Consider the following 13,076-nt stretch of genomic DNA (forward strand, 5'->3'; position numbering starts at 1 on the left):
ATCAAATGCCCAAGTTCATTAAAAATGAATATAATCATCTTGCTTAAGCTATAATGAACCTACATGTACTATTGTTTCTTGCTTTTTACCTGGTCTCTATATGAATTTGAAGTATATTCTACCATTTTCTCAAACAAAAGTTGACAAAGAAATATCTGTACGTATTTTACGTAGGAAGAAACACTTTTTTCTCCAGTTTCAATAGCCATAAATGTGCTGTGTTATGCATCAATACATTTTATAGACACCAAAAGATGGTAGTCCAATATCTCTGGAAAATATAAATTGGAATATTTTCAAAAATAAAAAGGGTGCTGACTATTACCAATCCCAACTATAATAAGATTAAGTTTCAAGTAAATCAATCAAAGCATACTCAGGTTAACTGATATTTTCTTTTGTAAATGTAGAAGTTGATATATCTGTTTGCAAGATCTTGAGTACCCTAACACAAAGATAAATGTTAACACTTATACAGGACTCCGCAACAATAATGCTCTTCTCATACAAAAGATAAATTTTGTTGAGACATTTTAAGACGATGGTGCAGATAAGGATAGCTTTAGTTGCAATCTTTATTTTTTTGTTATAGAAGAAACAGTCTTTGTGTCAAGTATAATGAAGAATGTAAAGGCTGCTGATATTTTTTGTCAAATCATTTTTGCCCAAATTTCAATTCTCTATCTGTAACCCAGGATTTCCCCAAAAAGTTAAGCCAGCTGGACATCCGCCCACCTGATTCAGTCTTTTTTGTTTTTGTAACTCATTTGTGCCAATCAAGATAACCACTAAGGGGATTCAGGTCAAGGAATGGAATCACAATATATTATACATGTAATTGATTACTACATATTTTATGTGGGTTATCAGAGTTCTTGAAAAGTGGCAGCCCAAAAAATTTGACCACCAAGATTTTGCTTCGGACAGACACAATTTGGTATTTTGCATTAGAAATAGTAGCGAGTACCAGCAGATTTTCTTCAAGGACCACACCAGGGGAAAAAAGATTTCGAGAACTCTGGGTAATGTTGGTTCCATTAACTGACAGATTCTCAAGCATTTATATTGGTTTCATTCAAAATGAACTGAGTGAAAAACCCCTTATCTTTAACATTAAGGCCACACTCTTTTACAAGAAATTGTCTGTTGTATTTTATGGTTTAAGCATATATAATCTGATAAGGTCATTCAGTTATGGTATAATAAAAGAAAACCGAGCTTATATTGATGATGTTTATTTAAAATTTTTACTTGAATTATATGTTACTGATAGCTTATATTATGTACAATTAAAATCTTTAATCAAAAACTTGCTTTGTATTAAATGAATATATGTATTAGATTATAAATATAACAAGAGGTGTAACTACAATATACATATTAGGGGAAGGAAGATAATAGTATACCGGTACCAAAAAATATTTATAACAGGAAGTCAATGAATTAAAAGCATTTATTTAGCAATAAAGGCAAGTTTGTATGGTGTCAATCAAAATAAATATATGTATGATCAGTTGATGCCTAACACTCTCAGCTTCTGTCAGACAATTATACCAAATAAGTCATGTACATGTATGTCTGATATAGTATGTCTGTCTGGACCGTCCAGCCAACACAATTGGCACAGACTGTATGATACATCTTGGTATAAATTATTTAACTCAATTATGTGTCCGGTTTATCAACAAAGGGAGTTTCCAATTCACATTTTACATGCATCTGACAGTTAAATGAATAATAGTTATTCTATTTGTGGAAAAAAAAATTAATTCCACCCTAAGACGTCCAGTTTTCTACTTGGAGAATTATAGCACCTGTGGCCATAGTACGATGGGTCTATCTTTCCCATAGTGCTATAATGAAACCATTATGCTATCTGAATAGATTTTACAATAAAATGTCATATAAATGAGGTGATATAATTTTGGGAGAAAACACTGACATCCAAATATAAATAAATCATAAAGGATTCCCCAGTAGTTAATGTTGACAGCCAAACACTTATTCCATTTACGTTACAACTACAACTGTATAAGTAAAATATGGATAAAAAGAGTCAAAATTTTTTGCTACTTCTTGATCTTGAGTATAAAATAAATTTTCATACTGAACTTCGGTAAAATTTGATGGACCGAATCTCTGGAACGTTTGATTTACCAGACATTCAGGTCTGTCAAATTTTACGTACTTCAGAATGAATATTTATTTCATACTCTCCAAAGTGAAGGATCTTGGGAAATCAGGTTAACCACTAGGTCATCTAATTGGAGTTGTAACTTATTTTATCATTATTTTTGGAAATATTCTGCACCAACAAGTACACAAAAAATAATAAAGTTGTGTATATGCAAAAATTTAATCGAAGATTTCATCATCATGGCAAAATTGGGTCCCAAAGTTGATAGGAAAATGCTCTCTCAAAGTCCAGCAGAAAAAAAAATTATTTCTGCCTTTTGACATCATAGGAAGGCGTCACAGCAAAAAATTAAAATAGTCTTTCAAGACCTGCAGGATGTCAGAATTATTTGGACTAATCCCAAACCTGTTAACTATTTTGGTGGGTTGTGCCCAATCTGTTCAACAGGTTGGGATGGATCCTCATACATGTAAATGGGTTCTATCCTTATTTATAGGTATTATACCCCAAAACAGGTATCAAATTTCAGTGATAAAAATATAAACTTTGCATTTACAGATCTATATTTTCTGTCATGGCGCAAACATTTGGGTAAAGGACAACATTTTGCCTATAGACACCGCGACTGAAATATCCTCATGACAAAAGATAACAGCCTTCAAAAAGTAGGATTTATGGAGGCCATTATCTTTGTATTCAGTTCTCATTTGAACTATGGCCTTAAAAATTTCTTTATTTCGACTATTCGCAGATGACTGCCTACTCTACAGATCAATAAAGACACAGAAAGACCATGACATCCTCCAAGAAGATCTCAAGAATCTAGATGCATGGGCAAATAACTGGAGAATGAGGTTCAACACAAACAAATGCTACATTCTAAGCGTAAAATGAAAGAGCCAAAAATTCTACAGTTTAAACAAACATATTCTACAAGAAGTCCAACATAAACCATACTTGGGCCTACAAATTTCATAGGACCTAAAATGGACTACCTATACTCCAATGTAGTGAAAAAGTCAAACTCAACACAAGGCTTCCTGAGAAGGAATTTGAGGTTTTTCCCACCAGAATGCAAGAAAACAGCATATATTTGGCTGGTCAGGTCAACAATGGAGTATGGAGCAATATAATTGGACCCCTACACATCTACAAACATCAATAAGCTTGAAAGAATTCAGCGACAAGCTGCAAGATTTATAACAGGAGACTACAAATCCAGAGAAGATGGTTGCATCTCAAATATGCTCGCTAAACTGGACTACAAGATCTACAGACATGACGCTCAAGCCAGAAGCTAATATTTCTGTACAAAGGGGTTGAGGGGCTGGTTCCTGCTTTAAAACCAGTTGAATATTTTAAAAAAGCACGTCCAAAAAGAACAATTACTGCCAAATAAAATCAGTAGTATACCGCTGTTCAAAAGTCATAAATCGATTGAGAGAAAACAAATCCAGGTTACAAACTAAAACCGAGGGAAACACATCAACTATAAGAGGAAAACAACGGAACATCAGAAACACTGAAGTGCAACAAAAACAAATGCCAATGCAACATACATAGAAACGAACTATTTGATAACAACTGCCATATTCCTGACTTGGTACAGGACATCTACCATAAATATTGTGGAAAAAACAAGTTAAGAACAACACAAAGTGATCGAGATTCAAACGAGCAAAACACCACAATATTCAAACTCATTTTTCGTGAAAACAGTGATCATAGTGATAGAGTGGAACCACCTTAAAGACACTGTAGTGCACCAGAGTTCGAGAAAATGGTCGGTCCTGTCGGTCAAAATGAGGCTCGGACCAGTATTTTGAAGGCTAGTGCCGGTCCCGATGACCGATATAAAAATGGCCATTGTAGTGCATATTTCGGCACTTTTTTACATCGGTTATTAGATGTAGAGCAACTGTTTCCAATAAGTGTTTACATCGGTTATCAGATGTACCCACTGCCAATTTCCGGTACTGGTTTATGGATTTATTATAAACAAACCAAAGCGGCGATCTACACGTGGCCTACTAAATTTGTTCATAGAGCCATCCCTGGCAAACAATCAGCGATTGAACCCTACAATGGAGCAAATAAATACTGTAACAGCCGAGAAAGTTATTCAGATGATGAAATGGATAGTGAAGATGACTTTAAATAAGAACAATCAGAAGACCTGAACTGGTCCTTTATTGTTAATTTGCCTGTGGGTGCGAAGAATAAAACTAATATTAATAAAGTTATTTTTCGATAAAATATGTTATTAATTTTATTTCAGGATAAAATTGACAGATTTTGTAGGACTGGCTAAAATTTTGTAGGACTGACAAATAATCATGCTTTGTCGGTCCCATGACCGACAGGTCAAAATAAGTTTTCGTGAACTCTGGTGCACTCACCGAGCATTGAGAGCTTCAAAGCTGCTCTCTCAAACCGTCAATAAATCGACAGCGCTCTCTCTACTATTGTATTAAAGCCATTATTGGTATCCACAACGTACTCAATACAGATACAGATGTTGCCATTTAGATGAATATTTGCACCATGACAGCTATCATGATAAATACAAAATTTCATTTTTTTAGCACTGTTAATTGATACCTGATTTTGGGTATATATGGGGACAAAGCAGTGTTCTCCCCAGGCCGATATGACGCTGCGGTGCGGTGAAGAAAATTAAAAAAATTTAAAACTTTAGTGCAGAAATTGAAGAAATAGATCGCAAATACATTGTATTTACGCATCGTGTGTGTGATCACTTGACCATTTATATAACGATTTTTTTCATTGGTCGAGAAGAAGAATCTATTTAAACACGACCAATGAATGTGTTGAATACACATGATAAATTTGAATACACATTGCTAAAGATATTTACTATGAAAACTATGAATGAAAGTATTAGTAGTTGAAACAATTAAAATAAAGTTTGATTAAAGATAACGAGGAGTGATTTACTTTAATAGAAAGTGAAAAAGTGTTGCTTGCAAGGTAAATTCGTCTGAAACTGTCATATTTTTAGAAATAAAATGATCATTGAACATCGATCGTGAATCCGTGCGTCTGGTAATATGTGATAATCAACACGGGTACAGAATCGCAGCAGCTTCTGTATAATGTCACTGGGTAAATAATTTCAATGGTTTTAACTTTGACGAATTTGTAAAGTTTCGTTTATATATATCCGCCAAAGATAGGATTAAACAATAATACGCACGGAAGCGTAATGTGAAACTACGGAAACTGGTCAGCTGTTCATTTATAAAAAAAAATTGTTTTAAAAAGTTGTATACCAAATATATTAACCATATTCGATTTTATTAATTCTGAATGAACATGTTCTCTGCAAATAAAAAAGGGGTGAATTATAAGCAAAAGGTAGATGATGGAAGTAGAAGTTTTTTTCACACCAATGACATCTAATGAAAAGGGGAATACAACTCCATCTACACTGTCAGTATAAGCAGATTTCATTGCTTTTCCTAATCCCAACCAAGCTCAAGTTTTAGCAATTGATAAAAGCAAGCACCATGTTTCTGGTTTCAATGACAAGTGGCTGACTGAGTTTTCATGGCTTAGAAATGTTAAAGGGGGTATAATCAAAAGTTATTGTGAGTGGGGGTTTAATTTTTAACCCTGAAGAGGATAAAGACAAAGTTGAGGAACAGACTGTCCAACAAAATAACACTATCTTGAAACAATATCCCTAGAAGGAGCAGAGAGTAGAGATGAATATTTATATTTTGACTTCTTTAATTGACTGAATACAAATAACTTTTGTGTTTAAAATCAATTTATTTCATATATATATTCTTGTAATTCATTAATACTCTGCATTATTAAACACATAACACAAAGCATTATAATTCATATTGCATGTCATGATTTATGACTTATTGCTTCAGATCACAAACGTTCACTCTAAAAAAAGAGTTACGCCCCCTTGAATTTTGCGCCTTAAAAAAATCCTGGGGAGAACACTGCAAAGTCCCCAATTACGGTAGAAAAATCAATAAAAAAAATCTACTAATGAACTTAAAATCGTTAACTTTATATTTCTAACCTTTTTATTTTACGGCATTTGCACAGAAATCTTTTTCTTTCTTCCAGTCTCGTTTTTCACGAGACTTTGAGTAAAATACATATTTATTAGTCTACAAAGTATAGGAAGGAGTACAATAACAATTTTATATATAGATATGAAAAAAAACGTTACCTGATCAACATCGGAAACGTTTCAGTATTTCCCTTTCTGTTTCAACAGATTCTGAAGTTAAAATGATGCTTGAATTCAAAAAATGATTTATATTAACTTCGTCCCTTTTTACAGGTAACACCTACCTCATATTAGCCATAAATGCCTAAAATGCGGAAAGTATCCATTTATGAGGATCTTCCCCCAACCTGTTCAAATTATTATGAGTATGACTGATTTGAGGTAAAACTCAATTTGTTCCACGCGTAACATTCATTTCTTATTCAAATTTATTGAGGACAACTTAAATACTCAGCTGAGAGAGAGAAAATTGGCTTTTGAAAGAGCATATATATGCTTATAACCTGGGGTCCAAGACGTTCCAACACAGGCCTCTTCGATACAGGGGAGCGGGAACGATCTCGATCATAATCATCTGGTTGTCTTTTCTCTTTGCGAGTTGTTGCAGATATGCCTCCACCTTTGCTGCTAAATTGACTTCCTCCTCGACCTCTTCCTTTTCCCATAAATACCATTTTAACATCAGAATTTGCTTGCAGTGGAGAGTAACTCGCACCTAAATATATTTTGTTAGAGCGCATGCGTGTATCGTAAACTGCAATGTCGTAAACTTTCATTGTTATTATACATATTAATGAATAGCCTAGCAAAATTTCTGTTAATGCTTCGCATCACATGTTTTTTTAATTGTGGTGTGCTATAGATAATCAACAATAATAAAAGCTATCTTTTCATTGACAACAATCATCAAATGGTCGAGGAAAATGTGGCCTTCTGGGAGTGGCGGTGAAGTCAAAAGCAGTAGACTCATTGTCTGAGTCAGTATTGTGTATTGATGCTGTTCAATAAAGGATGTAAATAGTGATAGTAGTTACAGTCGTTGTTAATTGAATTCCTGCAATGTCCTCGGCTTTAGGTGGCCCTGGAATGTCCCACCGTGGTAAGAATTGCCAATTATTGTTGAAGTTATTTTCCATTTGAAATTAATAAAAAAAATATTTGATGAAGCTAGGATTACAACCAAATGATTTTTTTTAAACACTGCACATGTTTCCGAGTTTTGGTTTTTCTTATTTACAATACATATCATTTTGATTAAAATTTAATTTTGCTTTCTGTGAGTAAATTTAAATTGTGACATTTAATAATTTATCAGGATTGTTTCTTTACAATTTATGAGTTGTACAATAATGTCAATATACATCTGTAAGACATGTAAGATGGGAATGTGCATTTTTTTTAATAAAAAGATGATTACCTTATATATATAATTAAAAGGTTAAGTGAGACAGTATATTAATTTTAAAATTACTTAAATGAACCATTTATTTTATACCTGATTAGTAGATAGAGCTTTGGAGAGAAACTAAAAATATAAAAATTAAAATGATCTGACAGCAAAATGCTTTTTTGTTGTAATACCGACAATATTAAGTAAATTCATGTGAAATTATCTGTCAACTCCTTATTAGTGTTAATGTCCTAATGATGATTTTCTAACATTTTTGTGTTTTTCGGAAACTATAGTAAACGGTACACATGGTAGAGAGAAACTGAAAAAACAAAAATTATCAGCAAATTGAGATATACAAATGAATTAACATGGCAAAAGGTGTTGTTGTCATTGAATGATTTTTTTTACACATTTTTTGTGGAAATTTAAGGGATAGATAGAGAGAAACTGTAAATACATGAAGCATAAATGATCACCAAAATAAGATATACAAATTAGTTAACTTTACCAAAATCATTAGTCTACTCTTTTTATGAGTTATTGCCCTTGAAAGACAATTTTACCCACTTAATAGAATCTGCAAATAGCAAAAATAAAAAGCACCTGTTTTATGTTTATTTATTATTTTTCTGATTGATTTTTGGGGATTTCCCATAATAAAAAAGAGAGCTTGCCATACATGTACATATACCTACATTGTAATAAGAGGCAGGTGTTACCTAATGAGCTCCTGAAGGTTGTTGCTGCATGTTCATCATATTTTTCAGTAAATGAGTTACACAAATTTGCAGGAAATCGTATGCTCCCCAGATGCAAATTGGCAGGAAATCCTATACTCATTTATCATGTTTCAGGAACAATCCTGAAAGAACAAAAGCTCTCTCACACCAGTCATGTGACTAGGGGTTCATTGTAGCCAGGTTGTTGAAACTATTTTTTTTAATAGTACCTCTGTTGTGACCTAATAGGACACTTATACCATTTATGCTTCCTTAGGGAACATATTAATTAAAGAGGGTAGTATTTTTAGTAACTCACAGTCCTTTTTTATTCATTAAGTTATGTGTCAGGAGAATCTACAATTCAGAATTTTGCACCATTTAAATTAATAGAGTAATGGGGGCCACAGACCCCTGACTAAAGGCAAATCACTTGCAAAGTTGGCAAGTTGGAATGCAAGTAACCCATTAAAAAGTTATTTACAACCCTGTATTACATTGTATACAGTGTACATGTACATTTGTAGTGTTATATATGTACCAGCAGATTTTTGAAAAGCAGCTTTAATCATTCAATCCTTTGGTTGTGCTGAATTTTTTTCTTGATTTGATTGTTTCATATTTCTGTAATGATTAAGGGACATTTACATGTAAGAACTTCGCACATATACAAAGTGTATATGAATAGAACATTGGTTCACATGTTGAAAGTTTCCTTTAAATGTTCATCTTACTTAGCGTTTTGGGGTTAACTGTTTCATTGGCAAAACTTCACACATCAGATCTTATATCTAGAACATAAAATAGTATTTTATAAGATTGTCTAGATGTGTTAGAACCTTTACCCTTTTTGAAATTTTTTTTTAAACAAAACAAAAACATAGTGTGGGTTATAGATTTCAAAATGATTCAACTACAAGTATCAAGCCGGTTTCCTGCATTTTACCATGCATTATGTAATATTCTTGTTTACTTTCAGGGGCCAGGCCTGAGGATGGTGTACGTGATATGATTATTATTAGTGATATTGATGAAAATGGGATTAATATCAATTTAAAGACAAGATACAAAGAAGATAAAATATATGTATCCTTTTCAAATCTTAATACATTGTACTTCATCTTTTTTAATGTAAGCTCATCTCAACAAAGTAAACAGGAACTATTGTATGATACCCTTTCTGGCCATGAGCTACATGTACCACAATCATGTAGATACTGATTGACATTGAGTAATACTTTTTGGAATGCAGTTGCATATTGCATATCATAAGATGAAAGTCAAATGTTTTTGACCCACATCTCATGCTCCACTTTGCATAATGGTTAGATACTGTGAATTTAGGAATTATTGCGATATAATTTACAAATTGCAAGAACATCAAGTTCCCAATAATAAAAACTCATATTCATAATTTCAGTAGTGATTTTCCTTTATAATAAGTTTGCAATCGCATAAATTAGATTTTCCATTTTTGCCAGGGGTCAAGGATTTGCAATGATAAATGCATGCATAAATTTCTGAATTTCCAGTATTAGATATAAGTCAATATAGGTCCAATTTCAGTTCTGAAATAGCTAAGTTACCTAGCTAGGTGAATGTAAGTTTTTCATGCAGCTCCAAATAAAACTAGGTCACTCTGTCATAAGTAGTGAATTTTGAAGATACCTTGATTTTTGATAGGAAATTTGAAAAAAATCTTACTGTTGAGATTCTTGCAGTGAATCAGCATATTTTCCTTCATTTCAGATGATGCTTTCTCCTCTACCTGTAACCCATATCCATCTCCATAATTGTAAACCCTATCAAAGAGGGGGAGGGGGACATACCCTGGGTTTAATTATTATAATAGCTGTCAGATTATTCTGATCTCTCTAAATATAAATTCATAATGGTAATATATCTTCCAAATATTAATTTGTTTATAACATTTCTGATTGAATAAATGAAGATGAACATTTGTATATATAAATGTTACTAGGTTGTTTACAATGGTAAAGTTCACTAACATAAAGAATTAACATCCTCCTTGATGAAGATTGATAAAGTCAGCAGGAAAGCACCTGCTTGATTCATAAAAATATCCTAAGTATTGGCTATAGTCATCACAGTGAGAGTATTCACAATAGGCTAAACACATTGTAGTGTATATTTCATACACAATAAATTGTCCATTTAAAAGTTAAGAATGGACTTATATGTAATAGAATTACTTTAAAATTATACTAAATTCCTAATAGTACATTTGTGTAACTTTTAATTTCTTGATGTGTCTGTGTGACCCACAATAAATACCTGAGTACTTATTTGACAGGCACATTGTAATTAGTTGTAAGAATTTTGTAATTGAGAGGCAATAATTTGTTATAAGACCCTTAAATATGTCAAGTTGAATTTGTTTGACCTTAAATAAGTATGTAGCATATATAGGTCTGTATGTCAGACTGATGTGTTCAAATGAGTAATTAGTACAGAAACACCAAAATTCATAAAATATTGTAAAAAAAAATTAAATGAATAGCAACAATTGAACTTCAACGAACAACAAAATATTTTTACAGGTACATTGTATACAGTTTACATTTTCAATTTAAAAATATGATCTGGAGCTAACATTTTTCATAGAAGAGTTCTTTGTTATATTTCATATCTTAAGACGAAAATTTGCTTGTTTAAAAGAACATAGCTTTATATTAGGTGTACACAAACTCAAACCAAGAACATTTGTTTTTCTCAAGACTCCCTAAATTTTTAACACTGCCAGTATAGGACTTAAGTAACAAGTCGAACAGTAAACACAATGTTTTGTACTAAATACTAGATAATCGTTGATGTACATCACCATTTAAATAGATAATGTAAATCGGATTATATCTTTTTAATACTTAATACAGATTTTACATGTGATACAGATGAATTGTATGAAAATAATTAAATCCTGAAATCATAGTTATTTTGTTTATCCTGAACCAAAAAATTGTCAAGATGTCTTGACTCCTGAGTTCAAACAGTTAAAACACTGTTGTCAGAGATCACCAGAAGCAGGAACAAATCTTTTGAGACCACTAGACTCAGTAGACCAAACTCTTATTGAGATAACTAGACTCCTAGCCCAAATTCTGTTCAAAGTTTGATACAAGTTTCATTCTTTGAAAACATTTCTTGGACTATTTGCTGCAATGATTTTATTTGGGCCATAAGCATTGTGCTTTGTCCATTGTTATACAGTAATCTTAGCCTTAATTGATTTGTATATATATGTATTTGATCACACCTATCTGTTTTCTACAGTGTTCATTTTTTCACAATACATTTATTTAGCTGAAAATTCATTTCTATATTTTACTTATATAAATGACTGGATTTTGGAAGTCATATGTTTTCGTCCTAATTATAGCCTCTGTCTCTCCTTTTCTCAATTAAAAAAAAATATCAAGAAAAATTACTGTAAATGTTATTTAAAATTTATACATATACATATATGGGAATTAAACACTTAAAAATGTGTTGTTATCTAAAGTTCTAATCTCATGACCTGTTTAAGGAAATAAACATTTTTTTATTATCCTTTTACAGTAAAACTTTTATTTATATCAGGATGTAAAATAATGTCTTTAAAAAGGTAAAACTGACATATTTTTCCTATTGGTGGAGTTATTTACAGCAGATTCCATTGAGTGTGTAGCCAAAGGTAATATCTTTGGTTAGCTTGCTTGTTAGCTGAACCGTGAAGTCATTGTTAGGTTAGGTAAACTACCCTACTTTAAGAATAGACTAGTCCGACAGAAAACCAATCGATCTGTCTGTTGGACTATGCTACTTCGAAAAGAGGGTAGTATACCTGACCTAATAATGACTTCACGGTTCAGCTAACAAGCAAGCTAACCAAAGATATTACCTTTGGCTACACACTCAATGGAATCTGCTGTAATTAACTCAGTAAGAAAGCTCCTTTTGGTCTTAGATAGCACCCGTTTTGAGCTACATTTGTAACTGGAGTGTGTTTAATTACCCTCTGAATAAACTGTTCCATTACATAATTTGCAATAAAGATTAAAAGATATGGTAAAGTTGTCAGAGAGACAACAAGTATAAATGTGCATACATTAATAATATAAATCTAAGCAATGGCTCCATTTCAACACTATTCATACTAAAATAAAAACAATTTTGTCCTTTGCTTGTTAGTACTGATATTATTGATTAACACCATATACAAGTAAAACAAGGGTTGCATTATGACATTACAGCAATTACTATGTAACAACAGGTACAATAGCTTAATCATTTGAATACTTAAATAGGAGTATACAATACCAATATAATGTAAATTAGAAAAGCAGCACAATTTTACCTTCAACAATGTTTTTTTTTCTTTCTATTTTTGACTTTTTCAAGCTTTTTCAAGCTCAGGTACTGTTAGTGCACTACTTCATAAAATTGATAAATCTGATCTAAGGAACACCCTGTGCATTGTTGAAGTATGTACAGTATGTACGTAAGTAGGCCCCCTGTTTAGTTTTTATTTAGAAAAGGTGACCTTAAAATCAGCAAAGATAGTAACAGTCAATGCCATGCAAATGAACACAAGAAGTGCTTAGGGACATGCAATAACAATTTTTTTAAAGCCTTAAAAGTGGGGTGTTTCTATATAATTTAAAATAAAACACAAAATTTACATTTGTTCATGTCGGACAACAGACATGACAGAGGATGCTATCCTTTCTAGATATAATGTTTTGATATGGCTTGTGTTAAGTTAGATATCAG

The 13,076-nt window shown here is 32.2% G+C and overlaps 1 protein-coding gene across 7 annotated transcripts in view; it reads left to right on the plus strand.

The window, feature by feature from the left end:
* The first annotated feature begins 7,133 nt into the window (after positions 1-7,133).
* Positions 7,134-13,076, plus strand: part of LOC127698325 (myosin-VIIa-like) — a 111,934-nt gene continuing 105,991 nt past the window's right edge. For all 7 annotated transcript variants that reach the window (XR_007980794.1, XR_007980796.1, XR_007980795.1 and 4 more), the window contains exons 1-2: positions 7,134-7,293; positions 9,286-9,392. Coding sequence is in view for 4 of the 7 variants with exons in the window: in XM_052201719.1 (XP_052057679.1) it covers positions 7,254-7,293; positions 9,286-9,392 (147 nt within the window). In the remaining 3 variants the exon portion in view is untranslated. The remainder of the gene's footprint in view (positions 7,294-9,285; positions 9,393-13,076) is intronic.

Source organism: Mytilus californianus, unplaced genomic scaffold (assembly GCF_021869535.1).
Source record: "Mytilus californianus isolate M0D057914Y unplaced genomic scaffold, xbMytCali1.0.p SCAF_4, whole genome shotgun sequence".
Lineage (NCBI taxonomy): Eukaryota > Metazoa > Mollusca > Bivalvia > Mytilida > Mytilidae > Mytilus > Mytilus californianus.